The sequence below is a fragment of the Alligator sinensis genome, unplaced genomic scaffold (genome assembly GCF_000455745.1).
Source record: "Alligator sinensis unplaced genomic scaffold, ASM45574v1 scaffold115_1, whole genome shotgun sequence".
NCBI classification, from domain to species: domain Eukaryota; kingdom Metazoa; phylum Chordata; order Crocodylia; family Alligatoridae; genus Alligator; species Alligator sinensis.
In genome coordinates, this window is record NW_005841895.1 from 407,658 (window position 1) to 425,598 (window position 17,941).

General features: G+C 44.7%; 1 protein-coding gene and 1 long non-coding RNA gene across 2 annotated transcripts in view; one reads left to right on the forward strand and one right to left on the reverse strand.

Annotated features, from left to right (window-relative positions):
- The window catches only part of LOC106721865, a 29,437-nt gene extending 22,137 nt beyond the window's left edge, over positions 1-7,300 (reverse strand). The window contains exons 1-2 of the long non-coding RNA XR_003092712.1: positions 6,319-7,300; positions 1,774-1,970 (exon numbers count right to left, since the gene is read on the reverse strand). This is a non-coding gene — a long non-coding RNA (uncharacterized LOC106721865). The remainder of the gene's footprint in view (positions 1-1,773; positions 1,971-6,318) is intronic.
- SLC9A8 (solute carrier family 9 member A8) overlaps positions 4,665-17,941 on the forward strand; it is a 65,876-nt gene continuing 52,599 nt past the window's right edge. Inside the window, exons 1-3 of the mRNA XM_006018149.3 lie at positions 4,665-4,812; positions 5,022-5,200; positions 12,866-12,946. Coding sequence (XP_006018211.1) covers positions 4,799-4,812; positions 5,022-5,200; positions 12,866-12,946 — 274 coding nt within the window. The 5' untranslated portion in view covers positions 4,665-4,798. The remainder of the gene's footprint in view (positions 4,813-5,021; positions 5,201-12,865; positions 12,947-17,941) is intronic.

Here is a 17,941-nt window from a genome sequence, read left to right on the forward strand (position 1 = left end):
CCTCTGTGTAATAAATACATGTCCCACAAAGGTCATTCATCACTACTCCCAGGACAAGGAGTCCTTGCTTTCTCATTCTCACACTAAAGCACAGAAAAATAAATAAAGGAGTGGGAGGAGATGATCTTCTAGAAAATAAGTTATTTTCAGGGCTCTGTAGCTCCCAGGCATCCCCAGTCTCTGGAAGTAGCCTGATAGCATTTAAAGGAGCGGCTGTGAGACTGATCCTGAGGGGGGCTGAGCACTTCTGATGGGCAAGTCTACAGAAGGACTGGTGCTAGAGCATTGCTGGTATAACCTCCTTATGCATATACTGGATGTCAGACGTAAAGGATCCTTTGCTGATACGCATGCAAGGGATGTGGGCACATTAAGTCTATTTGGTTTGTAATGTTGCCTAGTAGTTTTGGAGCCTGGGTTGATTGCTGCCTGTAAAGTGGGCTTGCTACCCATTGTGCAGGTACTCAGCAGTTGTTCTCAAGATCAGACACTGGCTTGGGAGATGCTGAACAACATCTTCACTCAAGGAAAATTGCTTGTCATTTGTATCTTTTTTCCCCTCACTGTGAACCCAAAATACCCTAGTGAGGGACAGCACTCAAGTGTATTAAATATCTAGAATCAAATGCAAGTTAGATACATGGTGGTAAGTGTAAGTTGCATATAATCTCTGACGGCCACACACTTTAATGCATTTATCCATATAATACCCTGTGAGATAGCATGGTGTTATCACCTCCACTACACAGAGGAGGAACTGAGGCAAAAAGTAGCTAAGCAACTTACTTAAGGTCACAAACAACATTGGTGCCAGAGCAGTAATTTTAACCCAATGACTCTCCTAACTACTAGACCAGACTTCCTTGTTTGGTAGGCACCCTGTTCTCTGTGGTTGATTGATTCCAACCTTCAAGAGAAAGGTTATATATGGTCAGTTACTCATGCCTGTCCACTCTTAACATCCCTCCAAATAAGTATGTATTTAGGCTCCCCAGTATCATCCAAGAATGAAGACTAAGTACAATGTTACCTACAGATGCATCATTTTCAGATGAGCTTTTAACAATTATGACATTCCTGGGTTCTATTAAAAGAAACATTCAACACAGACATTTAACAACAGATGCTCATTAGATGTGCATCAGAAAACCACAAATGAAAAGTCTGCAGAAAGTGTTTTGCCACACTGATAGTTTTGTGCCGTGAAATTGCTCTCAGTGCATGAAGAAACCGTCTGCACAACGTGCCAACCTGGTGTTTGGTTCAGTAACTCTCCCAGTCACTGACAGTAAATTTGGTCTTCACTTTCCTTCAGTGATTTCACCAGGTCACAATATCAAGCAAGGCTGTATTTTCTTCACATGAGTCAGACAGGGAACATGAAGATTGCTCTACTGCCACAGAGGAATGTTTTGTGGTTCATACTCTCATGGTTTCAGTCTGAGCTGCCTGAGTTTTCTGCTACAATCACTCTGAGTAATCTGCTAGCAGACTAAAAATCTGAAGTCTGAACCTTGATTTCATTGAAGCTGTGACAGTGTGCAAGAGCTGAAGATCTGCCCCAAAAGTAATCTCTAGCTATGGCTCCCCAGTTCCCAAGCACAATCACCCAAAGGCTTGTTCCTTCTACACTTCCAAGAGCCTTTTCCCTTGGTCCCGTGCTGTGCTGCCTGTCTACACCTCCATCTAGGGTTCCTGCTGCTACCTCTTCACCCTTGTACCATTATCCTGTCATCCTGCTTGTGTCCCTTTTCAGCTGCTTTCACATCTCACCTGTTCTGAGGAGGGAGGGTTGTCTCTGTGCCTTGTTCACATATGCCTCCACTGTCCAATCTCTGGCCCAGCCAATCTCCTGGCTTGCTCACTCTGAAGTCTTCACTGCCCTTCTTAAATTATGATCCACTACACTTCAGTGTGGTCTCCTGCCTCCAGTCAGTGCTCTCCCATTCTGCCCCAGCTCAGCCCAGCAGCTGGAATCAGAAGAAGATCAGTTTCTGTTAAAAACTCTCATGTTATCAATGGTGCCTTTTATACACATTAAAGCCCTCCATATTAAAAGGCTCATCTCTTTCACAAGGCCAACAGAGCAAAACAAATGTGAAGTCTCCTGACCCTGCCAGTGGGAGATGTGATAACTCTAAACAAAGAAACATTCTCAAAAAAGAAACTACAGCTAAAGCTTCAGACTAGCCAGGCTAGGGCTTTGAGGCTGGCCTCCGTGCCAGGCACAGCACAGTTCTATAATGGCAAAGGCAGCTTTAAGATATAGTGGTAAGGCACAAAAGATAAAACACCAAGCTGCTCTGCGTTGTGTCAGCTGCCCAGGACCCCAAGGACCATGCCAGCATCTATCTAGGTATACCCACTGCTCCAAGAACTCAGACAAGGGACAAAAAAAAGCACTTGGGGCAAGAAGCTTTGCACTAGGGAACTGGTGTAAATTATATTAGCGCAAAGCAGCACATCCCCCCCAATATTTAAATTATTTTTTTATTAATATCTCAGTGAAACTCCCATATGCAAACAACCAGGAAGAGCAGTTTCACTTTGTAGAAGCTGAAGGAGAAAGCATGGAAAATTCACCTACAGTAGACAGCTAACTTTACCCATGACACAGCAGCCAGCCCGCCTCCACCAGAACGGTGTAATATTTTGCAATTTTCCATGCAAGTTCTTCAAGCTCTGTGTAAATGTTACAACTTGTCAAAGTATTTCAAATTTGAATGCAAACAATGTTTTAAAAAAAATGTGTCCTGGTTTTTGACAAGCTCTATTAAATAATGGTGAATTAAGCCCTGCAGTCTGTGTGGATGAGGTACTGTTTGTAATCCCTGTTCTAAAGTGTATGAAAGGTGAAGCACAAAAAGAATAAGAGTCTGCTTCTGTGAAGTGCTGGGCACTTGTAGCTCCCACCAATTTTTCTTGGAGTCCTCAGTGTGCCGCACCCCACAGTTCCCAACCCTGTAAGGAGGCAGCTTCAGCCTCCACTGAAATCTCTGGGAGTTGAAATTGCTCAACACACATTCATTTCTGACTCAGAGTCTTGTGCTTTAAAAAAGTCCAAAAGTGCGTTAGAGAAAGAGAAATCAAGCAGATGGAAATTAGCATGTTCCAGACAAAAGGAAATTAGCTAAAGGAAAAACAAGTGCCCTGTAGTAAGAGTAGTAAAAATATCTAAGTAGGTCACTACATAGCCACACCACAGCTGAGTGCACAGGGAGTCTTGAGGGCATATAACTGAGCAGCATGAGGAAGTCTCACATGCTACAAATATGACCCTTCTATAATATGAGAACAGGCAGCTCCTTCCAAAGTTTAACATTGTTTTAAATGCACACAAATCTTCATTAAATCTTGGTGTATATTAGGGTATCACTCAAGATCACATACACAGAAAAAAAGAGTATGTAAAAACAAAACTAGCACTTTATTGCCATTTATATAACCAATATAACATTAAAGACATTATTTTAATTACTAGGCTGCATTTAAACCTTCTAAATGGCCTCCCACATTTACAAGCCCAGTGTCGTTGTTTGCCAATTCAGCTTTTTTCTTGAAGAGCTTCTTCCAGAAAGTGTCAAGTCTCCAGATTCCTCTAAGGGCTGAAAAGGATGTGTAAGGGATGATTGTTACTTATAGGGCCTGTTATCAGAGTACCCCACTTTCTCATCATTTAAACATATTCATTCAGTGCCGTAGCAACGAAGTTTGGTGCCTGGGGCAGAGCCTGCAGCAGCAGCCCACCGAGTGCCCCATGCAGCAGCCCACCCTTGCCCCATGCAGGGATTCGGGAGGCATATGCTAGCCCAGGCGTGCGCACAGTGGCGGGAACCACCCTTCCCTGTCCCTGCGCTCCCCCAAACGAGCCACTCGCGGCTCCGTTGTGTGCCCTGTCCAGGCTGGGCAGCACCTATTGGCGCTGCTGCGCCCGGGGAGGTCGCCCCCTTTGCTACGGCGCTGTATTCATTGTTGCAGCCCCCCGACGAGGCAGGGCAGGGCTATGTTCTCCCTTTTGCAGATGGTGAACTGTGCCGCAGGGAGGCTGTGATCACATCCTAAAGCTGGGACCTGAAACTGAGTTTTCCAAGTGCCAGGCTAGGCGCCGAGACATCAAGAGTGTAAACCCTGGTACCATGGCTGCCTCTTAAGGCCCCCGCCTCGGTCCATCATTCCTGCAACCAGAGCTTGGGGACACCATGTCCAACGTGATGCCCAAGGGCTCCTTGATGCCACGCTACCTTTACGCGCCACACAGCGACACCGGGGGACGAGGCACAGCGAGCAGCTGCTGCGGTGCCAGCTCTCCCCATTGAATTGTGACCCTCGGGACAGCGAGTGCTAGCTCACGGCCTCCGCTCCCGCAGTCACGCGGCTTCGTGGCAACCTCGGCTCCAGGGACTGGCAGGGAGCACCCAGCACGCAGCGAGGGAAAGCCAATACCAAGAGCCCCCAATCCCGCCTTCACTCCGCATCCCAGAAGTGCTGCAGTCAGCTGCTGATGACATCACACCATAGCACAGTGACGTGATGCCGGATATATGACGCACCCCCCCACGCACGACTCGCCAGCCCTCCCCACCCCCGCGCCCGGAGTGGGGCGGGGCCGCTTCCCCGCCCGTCACGTGACACCGCCCACGGCTTACGTCACAGCCTCAGTCAGGCGAGTCAAAGCCGCGCTCGCGTATCGGCGCAGCGCGCATGCGCCCTCGAATCTCCCCACCATAGAGTTCTGTCGCGGCTATAGAGCGCCGCGAGGGCACCCGGAAGTGGGACGTGCGCTCCGCCGGCCGGGAAGATGGCGGAAGTGGAGTGAGTGGGGGGCCGGGGGCGCCCAGAGCCAGCTCCGTGCTGCCAAGCGGGAGCCCCTGGTTCTGCAGCCCCTACCGAGCCCCCCGGTGGCCCCGTGGCTCAGGGCCCCCCCGGGCGTGGCTGTGGCGAGCATCGGTCCTGTGGCGCGTGGTCCCACAACGCCCAGCGTCGTCCCGCTCCCTCTAACTGCGCCCGTGTTGTGTTGGCAGGGTCCCCAACGCCACTCGAGATGCGCTCAATGCCACCCTGCGCGCCACGCTGGCGGTTACCACCAAGCTGGTGGCGCCCACACCCGCCAAGCCGATCCTTCCCGTGCAGACTGGAGTCGAAGCGCAGCAGGAGGAGCAGTCCAGCGGCATGACTATATTCTTTAGCCTGCTTGTATTAGGTGAATGCTTATGCATCAAAGGGATGCGTGCGGTAGCCGCGTGGGTCTGAGACCAAAAGAAACGCGAAAATCTAGAGCTCTTGGTTCAGAGATGATGCCTTTCGTTAGACCAACTAGGAAACAGCAGAAAAAGAGGATTTTTTGGTGGTTTCCGAGTTAGTCTAATAAAAGGTATCGTTTCTGAACCAAGAGCTCTAGATTCGTGCGCACCTGTCAAAGGTCGTCTTACTTGCTGTGTAGTGTGTTCTGCGTAGGCAGCATTGCCCTCAGTCCTGAGCTCAGGGCATAGTTAATTGTTCTGTGTTTCTTCTCTTAGGCCCCTAATTATGGAGTAGTTCTCATGTATGGCAGGTATTTAGGAAAGTGGGGGATGCAGGATTATGTGCGTGAATGAAGTGTGCGAACTTGTAGAATAACTAAAGATCATCTCGGACGTCATGCCTTGTGCACCAAGCAGAAGGCACAGTGGGTTTTTGACCTTGCTTTCTTTAACATGAGCACATAGCATGTGGATACAAAAAAAAATCTACTATAACACTCCACCATGTGCCCTCTTTTTCCTAGAGAAAGGATGCTAGAACACATGATGGATGTTAATCGCATTACTTGCAGCACTGTCAGAAAGTCCAGAGGCCCAATAGTGTTGAGCTTGGTAAAAGACCCTATATACTTAGAATTGTTGAGTTTGAATTCAGTGAACTTGTGTTCAGCTCTAGTAAGCCATGGGCAGTTTGTTCCTACGCATGCAGATTCAGTTACCCATTCTATTCCAACTGAATCTGCAAGTTGGGTATCTGTACATGATAGTTGCACAACCAACTTTTCAGAAAATCTGGGCCATCAGAAGCTGCCACTCTTCCCATCAAAACTTGGGGATGTGGAGTATATTTAGGCTTGACAAAATTCAATTTTTATTTTTCAATAATTTCAACAGCTAAAAGTCAGTGTTAGTTTGTAAGCATTTATTTCAGTTTTTATCTATTTAAATTTTCAGGATTACACAAAATTAGGAGTATGGGGGGCAGACAGCTTAATCATAATAGTATACTGTTAAAAGTTTTATAAAAATGGCATTTCGGAATATAAAAAGTGAATATCCATAAATCAGTAAATCATACCTGCTTTAAATCATTCTGTTTATTCTTCAGGAAACAGTTGCATAGGCAGGGACCAGAAGAGAGTGCAGTGTTACTCCCAGAGCTCTGGGAACACAGGGTGAGGTAGTGGCTGCCCTCAGGCAGGACCTTGCTGCCACCAGACTGAAACTTCACATACTCTTCCCCCTTGTCCTCTCTGGGGTTTGGGTAGGGCTTTGTTTAGGTAGCCTGTTATCTCACTATAGTAGCATCTGTGAAGGAGCACATAATTGCTTAATTAATGAGGCATTAGTCAGAAAGGAGCAGCTAATTGCTTAATTGAAGTATTATTAGGCCAACATTTCCCAACCAGTGTGCTGTTAGGCAGGTCCAGGTGTGCCAAGGCATTTTGGGCTGGAGCCACACCCCCTGCCTGCTGCTGCTGTGACTCCAGCCAGGCAGGGGGCGTGACTCCAGCCCAAAATGCCATCCAGCTGGCTGTGCGCTGCCCCTCCTTCTGTCGGCATCCGGCTGGCCACGCGCCTCCCCCCGCTCCGTGTCCAGTGTGTCGTGGTGCTTTTTTATTTAGGTAAATGTGCCATGGGCCAAAAAAGGTTGGCGAAACACTGTATTAGGCTGCCCATTGTTTTCCTGTTTAATCCCTCTGCCCTCTGTTCCTTCTCTTTTTCCACTGCCTAGTAACAGGGGTAAGGATTTTCTGTTACAATCCCCTTTCTATAAGTTTTGATTATTACCAATGGAAATAGTTTCCATGGGTCTGTGACTGAGGTGAAATTGCCATTTATCAACGTTTATTAATTTAAAAATATGAAGTCTGCCAAGCCTAAGTATATTGATGTTTGTTACTTCAAAGCAAGTCAGAACTAATTGGGTTTTTGCTTGTAGCTGTGTTGGTCTAACCTCAGAACTAGCAGGCAACTTTAGAGTGTTTAAAGATCTTTGTCATACCTTTTGTATGTTTATTAATATAAGCAGAGGCCCCCACCAAAGCAAAGCCCATTAAAAAATCCCTTATTTGCCTCGTTTTGTTATTGTCACTGTTTTTGCAGTGGTAGCATGTAAAGAGTCTAGCAAACTGAGTAGGAAATTGTGCAGCAATATGGCAGATTTTATTAGTGCTTCTGGGGAAAAAAATCCAAACAGTTTTATCCCCCTATAAATATTGTTACTAAACACAGCAAAAAGAAAATAGAAACTTTCTAATATACGGAATGCTGTCTTTCCCTGAAATATCAGTTTGTCTTCAAGAAAGAACTTAATTTCTCCGTGGGACCAGTGAACAATTGATATTTGAGTAGATGAGAAGGAAAGACCAGTGGAAAAAAAATGCAGTAGCTCAGAAAAAAAAATCTTAGCTTAAAAGAAAAGTCTCAATGTGCATGTGTGTCACATGGAGTTTAAAAGATGTATTAATGATAAAGTTTCTTCCTCCTTTCTGAGGGCTAAAGAATGGGACCAAAATTCTTGGCTTTAAGTCAGCTACATCACCCCCAGGATAGGGAAGTTTCTAGAGCAGAATAGAGATGTAAAAGTTTTGTAATGTCATGTTTGTGGCCTCAGGCATAAGGGTGCAGTGGGAACAAAAGTGAATCACTGGAACACGCTAGATATTGTGGATGGTAAAATGGCTCATAGAAAAATCTCTTTAGGATAGCACAATACTAGAAGCTGCCCTAAGTACCTTGAGATGAGGTAGATTCCTAGTGAAGCCCAAACTTCAGAGGGCCATAAAGTAGCACAGGCTTCAATTCAGGCCCCAAATTTCTACAGCCTCTTATTCAAATAAACCCCAGTTTTGCTTGGGTAGCCCATTGGCTAGAAGAGCATATTTTGTAACACTACTCTTCTGTGTGGTGTTCTACTAGATTCACACAAACCCTGGTTTCCTTGGACCTATGCCACGTGCCCTAAATCTGCTTTCCTTTCCCGTTTGATACACAAGCTCCATTCGGCAGCCCGGTCTAAGCACTTCCTTCACAGCCTCTTCATCAGGGCAAAATGGGGGCTGGATGTGGCCTGCCAGGCCATTCTATCCGGCTCGTGGGGCCCCTAAAAAATTTAGAAAATGCATATTTATCTGCCCCTGGCTGCCTATCATGCAGCCCTCAATGGCTTGCCAAAACTTGGTAAGCGGCCCTCTGCCCAAAATAATTGTCCACCCCTGCTCTTCATTGAGGTCATGCCCATGAAAAAGTGTGTGGCTGCAACAGATTGCAGGTCAGCAGATAAAAACATACTATTGGTCCCCATGGAGTAGGTGACAAATTGGCAAAACCTGATAAGCATTCATGTAATATTCCTACTAGTGGGAATCTGTTCTCTGAGTCTGCAGTTGCATTATATGCTGTTCTATTGCCAAAGAAAAATACTTGGAAAGAACTGGCATTCGGATCTGTTAAAGATAAATTGTACCATTAATCAGATAGTACTTAAGACTAAGGGCTAGTTTTTTTTTAAATGTTGGGGCACTTATTTAATGCAAATAAGCCCCAGGTATTTTCAAAAGCTTCTAGCTGTATTACTCTCACAAGCACTCTTCAAAATCCTGCTAGGCAACCACCTGCATCTTTATGGGCCTAAATATCTTTAAAAGTCTGGTTCTGTGTGTCTTACCTTAAAAGTGCTATATTCAATTGGAGTTCTTTACAGAGCGTGGGGTATGTGTCAATGAGTTCTTTGATGGCTGCTCAGTCTGATGCGCAAGTGACAGTCCCACCCACAGGTAGGGCACACCTACGCACTAGCAATGCTCTGAATCAGAGCAGCAGATTCTTTCCTCCTCTGATGCCAGTCATCACAAAATTTGATCCAGTGTGCCTCACAGCGCCTTGCTCCATCTGCAAGCTCACTCTGCCAACTAGAGTGGCATTCTGCATTCCTTTCCCAGTCACCCACAGAGATTTCAGAGGATGCTAAGTCATCTTTGCAAGCATCCCAAAATCTGTGCAGCAATCCACCCTCCCTTCATGAGCTTCAGAGTACAGAACATTCTTCAGGATCCTGTGATCTGGCATTTACTTGACATGACCAAGCCACCGGTGTCTTTTTCTTACTAATCAGCATTCCCATGGATGGCATACCAGCACAATTTTTAAGATTTCCATATTTGTCACCCTGTCTTGCCATCTTATTCGAAGAATTTTACGCAGGCATCTGATATAAAAGCTGTTTAGTCTTCTGATGTTTGGCATAGGTCATCCATGTTTCTGAGCCATATAAGAGTGGATAAAACACATCCTATAAATAAGAACTTTCACTTTAGTTGACAGTTTGTTATTGTTCCAGGCTCTTTTTTTTGTTGTTGTTGCAAAAGACCAAAGTTCTGGCTGCCAATTCTACTAGCGAGCTCAGCATCAAGATCTACATTGCTGGTAACAGTAGAGCCAAGGTAGAAAAATTGGTCAATAACATCCAGATGAGTACCATCTAGGGTGATATCTGGAACTGGTTCCGAAGAGCCTTGGTGCGAGATAATAGTCTTCTTCAAATTTATTGTTAGCCCAAAGATTTTGCACGAGTTAGAGAACTTGGTAATGAGATGGTATAGGGCATCAACACTGAGCTACAAAAGCTGCATCATCTGCAAACAACAGGTCTCTTACGATGATCTCCTTCATCTTTCTCTTAGCTCTGAACATTGCAATGTTAAACTGCCCTCCATTGTGTCTAGTGCTAAGGTAAACAACCTCTCAAACCTCACAACGTGTTATGAAGCAGGAACGAGAAGCAAATGTTAAAACAAGTGGGAGCCAGTATTCAGTCCTGCATCACTCTGTTGTTGCTGTTGTTGCTGATTGAGTCAGACTCTTGGTTTTCATACATTACAGTTGCCTTCATGCTATCACGTAAGGATTTCACGAAGTTTTGCAGTATATAGGTGAACAACCAAGCTTCTTCAGAATAGTGTGAAAACCTGATCAACTAACCATGTCAGAGGCTTTTGTTAAATCTATAGAAGCCATGTACAGTGGGATATGCTTCTCTCTGCACTTTTCCTGCAGTTGTCTTACACAGAAGACCATATCTGTGGTGACCTGTCCAAGTAGAAGTCACACTGGCTCTCAGGATAAATTCAGCTGATGTTTGAAGTCTAGGTAAAAGAATGTGGCTTAAGATTTTTTTCCTGCAATGTTGAGAAGAGAGATACCTCTGGTTATTACAGTCACTTCTCTCTCCTTTGTTTTTATAGAGTTGGATGAAACAAACGTCCTTGAAATCTTGAGGAACAATTTCTTCCTTCCAGCAGAATACCAGTACCTCATGCAATCTTTTCAGGAAGTCTTTGTTTGCACGTTTGTAAATTTCAGTAGATAAATGGATCCTGAAGCTTTGTTATTGGGAATCTTTTTGATACATTGTTCAACTTCCTTTAGTGTAGGTTTGGCATCCAGCAAAGTCATAACTTCAAACCCAGGGAATATGTCTAGCTTACGTTGGTCTACTACAGACTCCCTTGAGTATATCATTCCATAATGCTTGATCTTCTCCAGTTGCTTCCTCTTATCAGTTATGATATTACCATCCAGGTCTTTTAACGGAGCTGTCTTGTACTTTGGCCCAGTGGCTTTTGTAATGCCCTCATACAACTGTCTGCTGTCAGCTGCCTGTTGAATGTTGTTGCAGAGACCCAGCCAAAATTCTTGAGCACACCTCCTGGGAACTGTTTGAACAGCCTTCTGAGCTTCTCTTAAGTTGTTGAGTGAATCAGTAGTAGGACTTGTAGGTGATTAGGGTAGTTATTTTTCTCTCAGTGAGAGGCAGTAGTACTTCCAAATGGTCTACAACCTAGTTGACATTTTTCTTAATATTCTTTCCGAAACTCTTGATTGCCACATTGTACATACTTGTCTTCAGGACTTCCCATACATCTGATGCAGTTTCATTCGTTCTCGGCAACTTTGCTACTTCTTCATTGAAAAACTGTTTCTTGACAGGAGTATTGATTTGGCACAAGTCAATATGAGGTTGTCCAGCAGGTTTATTGTGGTGGATCTTCTTAGCTCATCCCTAAACAGAGCTGCTTGGAAATCTTGGTAGGTGCCTCAGGGCCCTTATGCATCTCTTGGATCCCTGTGACTATCTTGCCAAGACCTTTAGCGCATATACCGAGGCAGAGTTATAGAGGAACAGAGGCTGCTATAGTCCTATCATCCCCCTTTTAGACCACTGAGCCAAAAGCCATAAGAGTGCTATATAAGCACTAAGGCAGACAAAGTTCCTTGGGTGAATTTGATATCTTTTATTAGACCAACCCTTATAGTTGGAGAATAGTTATTAAGCAAGCTTTCGAGTTCAAAAACCCTTCGTCAGGCTAAGGAGGTTTCAGCAGTTGGTGTGTGCTCTTCCTGGATATAAGCACTAACTAATTTATCCCCTAGATTCCCTTCAGAATTGGGCATTGTCCCTGCACAACAGCTGAGATTCAGAGGGTAAGGGGCTTGTTCAGGGTTCCAGTTAAGCTAATGCTACCGTGGATGTCAAGGGTCTGTGCTTAGTTTGTTGTCATGCACTGCTTGTCACTTGTAAATTAGTAAGAGTAAAGCAAGCCACATGTGAAGTGTGAACCTATAAGATTATAGCAAATATGTGTATTTCTGCAGGCAGTGGCATGATACCCATTGCTGAGCTTTATGCAGGGGAAGTCCTTTTCAGTGGGGCAGAGGAAAGCAAGTAACTGTGCATTATGTTTGCACTTGAAAACCATTCTTTTCAGTGAGGCTGCACTCCAAAGGAAGAGCAGGTACAATAGACCATTTGGTTAAAAGCTGCAATGAGTTCATAAATTGAAGCAGATTAGTGGAATGGACTGCACCCTTGAACGATTGCTGTTCATTTCCCTTGGAGACAGAAATTGCTGAATTGTAATGACAGTAGTTCAGAGAGACTTTTTGTTCTTAAATCTGAAAAAGGTTTCCTTGAAGTCAAGGCACCAGGGCCCTTGTGTTGCCTTGAAATTAGGATTGAATTGGGTTCAGAGCCTCAGATGATTACGTGGCACAGTGCAGTAAGACCCTGAAGATAACTTTGTCAAACACAGAGTTTAAAGCAGACTTGAAATTTGGCATACTTAACAGCTTTCCAGTAGCCAAGGATTATTGTCAGTGATACTTGATTTTTTTTCTTTTTTATCACGCACGTTGTGTGCGTGTGCATGTTGGTGTAAAATTCGAAAGTATCCAGTAATAGGAAACAGTAAGAAAACATTTATACAAAGAAAAGTAGATTCTGTAAATGTACATCCCATGTAGCTTTCATAACTTTCACTGCCTGCTACATGGAGCTTTCTTTTCAGCTGAATCAGTCTCTAATGATACTGTGAGGCTGATATTAGTAATTCTAATGCATTTTAGTGCTTAAATATCTATTTTTAAAAATTATCCCATTTCTTGGAATCATTAAATACTTAAGAGTCTAAAAAATGATTATACTCCTTTTTGCATTTATTATAAATTACTAAAAAAGGGCCAACATTTATGTGAATGGAATATTGTTTAGAAGTGCATTTCTATCTCTTTCTCTCTCTCCTTCTCACCAGTAACCATAGTATCATTATATTTCCCTCCTACAGCTATCTGCATCATATTGGTGCATTTACTGATAAAGTACAGACTTCATTTTTTGCCAGAGAGCGTGGCTGTTGTTTCTTTAGGTAAGTAACTGTGTGGTTTCCAGTTTGGTCTTTTTTTGAGGAAAGCTTAACTTTAAATTTTTTATGATCCAAAAATATTACGGGTTCTGTAGCCAAACAGTTAAATCATGTTTCTGTGAGTAAGGGCCAGACTTACAATATACTCAGCACCTAGAAGCTCCCATTATTCTTAATCATCCCACTTGATAAATCATCCACTGTTTAAAAAAAAAAAAAAAAAAAAAAAACTTCCTCAGTACCGGTTCTGCCATTAGAGTATGTTAATGTAAGATTTTCAAAAGGACTTAGCAGTCCGTAAGAATTGCCATACTCTGTATCTTGTAATTTATAGAGACTGCTGCTAATTAATGTTTCCATTTATTGTATTATTGTAATAACTGACTGACTTTATCACAGGCATCTGATTGGAAACACTAGGATTTCTATTCTGCCTCTTAAAAGTTAAAATTGGAAAAGGGGAGGAAATCTCAAGGCTAAAAAGATAACCTGGTCAGTAGTGTCAAACCGCAGGATGTTGCTAGCATGCCTGACTTCCTTACAGAGTGCCTTATCTTTTTTTCTTTAGTGGTGCAGCATTTTAAGACCCTGATTCAGGAAAGCAGTTATGCATGTGCTTAAAAATGATTCAAGAAAGCACTTAAGTCATGTGCTTGAGTTCAGTCAATGCAGTAATTCCCCACAGGTTGCCTTTCAAAGGATATTTTACAGGGGTGCACAGATAAAGATTTTTTGGGCTGAGACCAGTGGCCTGTTATTAACCAGCTATATTGGCCAATACCAATACAATTGCCAATATGCAGCCTGACAGCTTGGAGAGCAGCATTCAGCAAGTCTATTGAGAGAGAAGGGGTGGGGGCAGGGGGTGGAGTGGAGGGGGGCAGATGGAGGCCCTGCAGCGAGGGAGGGAGTGGGTCTGGGGCTAGGTGAGGGACGGAGCTGCGAGCGGCTCATCCAGGTGGCATGGGGAAGGTGGCTTCCACCCTGCACATACCCCTGGGGGAGCCACGGGGGTGCATGTCCCCGGATCTGTGCACGGGATGAGGGTGGGCTGTCGCTGTGGGCTGGGGCCAGGGACAGCGCCAGGCTTTTCCCAGTGTGGGTGCTGGGCCAGGACTGCACTTGAGCCAGGTGGCGGCACTGGAAGGGGGTGCTATGGGGTGGTAGCCCCCACTCTGTGCTGCTGCCACCACCTGCCCTGAGCTCAGCCCTGGCTCACCCCCCTCTACCAGAAAGAGCCCGGGGCTGTCCCCAGCCTGCAGCAGCAGCCCGCCCTCGCACCACACACGGATCCAGCAGGGCACATGTATCCGTGAGTCCTCCGGGGGTGAATGGAGCAGCAGAGGGTGCATGCAGTGGCAGGAACCACCCCCTGGATGAGGTGCTCGTGGCTTTGTCCTGCGCCCAACCCCAGCCCCACTCCCTCACTGCAGGGGTCTCAGTCTGCCCCCCTTCTCCTCCTTCCCTGCCCCTTCTCCTCCAACAGACTTACCAGCCGGATGCTGCTCTCCAAGCTGCTGGGCTGGCTATGTGCATGCTGCAGCTGCACATGCACACAGCATTTGTCAGCAACATTATTGGCCACATTAGCCAAAAAAAGTCAATTGCCAATTAATGTCAATTTTCCTTTTATCAATGCCAATATGATATAGACCAATGCATTGGTGCACCTATAATATTTTACTAACTGCCTGCTACACATGCATCCTCAGTAGTCTGGGGTAAATATAGCTATGGCCCTGTATACAAAAGATTTTGTAGGCCTTTCTTTTGTGATATGATTGTGTTTGTTTCAGTTTTAGAACATTTTACTTAGTACATGCGTTCAAAATTTGCTTGAGAATGCACCATATTTTTTCACTTACAACATACACTTTTCCTTCCAAAATCAGCTCCCGCAAACTGGGGTGCATGTTCTAAGTGGGGAAGCTGTTTTCTTCACTGGAAAAAAGAGTGCTCCTGGAGACCGTTTGCATGCCATGCAGCAAACTGAAGGTGTGGAGTTTGAAGCAGCAAATGAGCTATTGGTAGTATCTTGATGAGGCTTATGTTGTGGAAATACAGGAATTTATATAAAGATCTACTTACAGTAGAGAAATAAGTCTTGGTACTGCCCTTTGCCAAGGGTCTGGAGCCTAACCTTGTGTGACATAAAGTCCTTCTGGAAACATAATGTATTTAGAAAGTATGACCTTACAAGTGACAGTCTGCTACACCAGAAAGTTCCTGATGTCACACTTTCTGGACATACTATGTTCTCAGGAGGAGTTACTCTGTCACAGCCTGCTTTCCAAAAACAAGGTGTGTGTTTTATTTGGGAGTATGCTATATGTGAGAAAATATGGTGATTTTCATGGTAACTTGAAAGTTTGCTCCAATTGTTAAAAACTGCAATGAGCTTAACTATCTCAGTGGTATCATCACAACAGCTCTTTCTATAACTTCAGATATCTAATATCAGCTCTTTCTATAACTTCAGATACCAGGGGACCTGGTGACCATCTATAAACTCACTAGGGGGGACCAGAAGGGTTTGGGGGAGACCTTGTTTCCCCTAGCTCCTCCCGGGATAACAAGGAATAACGGCCACAAGTTGTTGGAGAGTACGTTTAGATTAGACATCCGTAGGAACTACTTCACAGTTAGGGCGGCTAAGATCTGGAACCGACTTCCTAGGGAAGTGGTGCTGGCTCCTACCCTGGGGGTCTTTAAGAAGCGGCTTGATGCCTACCTGGCTGGGGTTATTTGAGCCCAGTTTTCTTCCTGCCCAGGCAGGGGGTCGGACCTGAAGATCTACAAGGTCCCTTCCGACCCTACTTCTATGATTCTATGATAATAGCATCCTTAATGTAGATCAAGCTCTTAGCCACCTTACAGTAAGTTGGAAATGGCTGTAGCTTGATTTTGCTCTTAGATTGGTTGTCCTTTGTAGGAACTCCACTGATTTCAACACAGTTACTCTTGATTTACATATGTAAACGAGAGGAAAATTAGGCCCCATGTTGTCTAGTGTCCGTATTACTGAAACAACATTTAATCAGGAGGGTCAGCTGTCTGCAACTACTTACTGGAATCTATGTGTCTTGATATTTTTTGCTTCAGTCACTGGTGACACTGGCACTAAGAGGCATTCTAAAAATACACCACAAAGACAAAGATGCTTTGCTACAATCCTAAACTAGGAGGGTAGCTGTGTCATGCTTAATGAGCAAGTAGTTCTCATGTTTCTTCTGGGCACTGCCTGTTGCATTTTTGGGCACATTATCCTCTTCCATTATTTCCTGCACTTTCATACATATTCTCAGAGCTCTCTTCACCAGTCCAGTCAAGGCTTTCCTTCTTCCAGGCTCACAGTACCTTCTGGCTTCCCTTGAAATAAGAGTGACCTGCCTGGTGTAGTGTCAAAAGGATTTTGAATTCAGACCTGTTTCTTGCGGAGGAAAGGAGACCAGATTCTCTCCACCGCTAGGCATAACTCCTGACTGCAGCTGTTTTTAGTGCACAGTATTTGATTTCATGGTACATGATGTTGCCTGCAGCATGATGCATGTTAGGAAATCCTGCAGCATAGACAGAGATGTTTGCTTGAAGAATTACATTTGGGGTCAAATGGTTGTCTCAGAAAAGAAAAGAGAATTCTAGAAAGCCTGGCCTTCCAGTATTTGGCAACATAGATCACAGAGTCTTGCAAGCACATCTCATTTCCATGAGCACTTAGTATTTTGAATAGCACCCTCCACTTGGGCTGTATGTGCACCCTGTGCTGCCTCATTCTCCCATACATGGGCATAAAGTGAGAACTGCCCCAGTCCTTGCACAGTTCCCTCTTAACACCTGTGGCAGCAGATGGAAGCTGGGCAGTGTCCAGCCTGGTACAAGGGAGCACTCCTGCCCTTCTGCAGCCTCAGCTACTTCCTTGAGTACCAACACCAGAGATCTTCCTTTGCACCAATTCTGGGACATGGTTTGAGGGAACTGTCTTCACCCTTTCTCTTGGCACTGTCACATCACCATTAGAATCACATCCAAAGATGCTGTTCTTAAAGATGCATTTTTGACTGTCTCTAAACTGCTCCAAGCAGAGCACTTTTCTTTCTTAAAAAAAATGGTATGCTATTATTGAACCCAGAAAATGCTCTGTTCCAGTGTGTGCCTGGCAGCAGGTGTGTTAACCACAGAACGGCTAATAACTCTGCTTACTACTGTGGCCTTACTTACCTTACCACAGGTGCTAGAGTGATGTCTTTAGCATATGTTAAGAAAGGAACGGAAATCTCGGTCTCCTTTGGCATCAGCTGAGCACCCCACATCAGAACTGGAGGGGCCCTGTTATAAGGGAGGGGATCTGGTTTGGGAAGCATGCTAATTTCTCACCTCATAAGGAATGTCCTCGTCTCAGATGTGGGGGCCAAGATGAACTCACTTGTAGTTGATGGTTTTGGAGGGCTTCCCAAAACCTGCTCCTGTAAGTAGCTGAAACCTTTGACATCAAGAGTTGACCCAAGAGAACATGCACAAGCTAATGCTATCCTCAGCTCATCCATGCCAATGTGAATTGTTCTACCAGGATAACTAAGAGGAGGATACAAAAGAATAAGGTGAATAGCATTTTGCTATTGATAATTCTCTCTTCAGAAGGAAGAAAAGGTCTTCGTCTTATTCTAGACCAATCAAATGCATCCACCAACTGAGGTTTGGGAGGATAAAACTTTCTTCTCATATATTTCATAGATTTAATGGACACTAGGGCTGGAAAGGACCTTGTGAGATGATAAGAGTCTAGCCCCCTGCCCAAGGGACAGGAAGTCATCTGGGGTCAGATCACCCCAGCAAGATAAGCATCCAAACATTTCTTAAAGGTATCCAGAGTAGGTGCTTGCACCACTTCTGGGGGGAGTCTATTCCAGACTCTGGAGACTCGAACGATAAAGAAATATTTCCTTATGTCCAGTCTAAAACGGTCTTCCAGCAGTTTGTGACTGTTAGACCTTGTCTTTC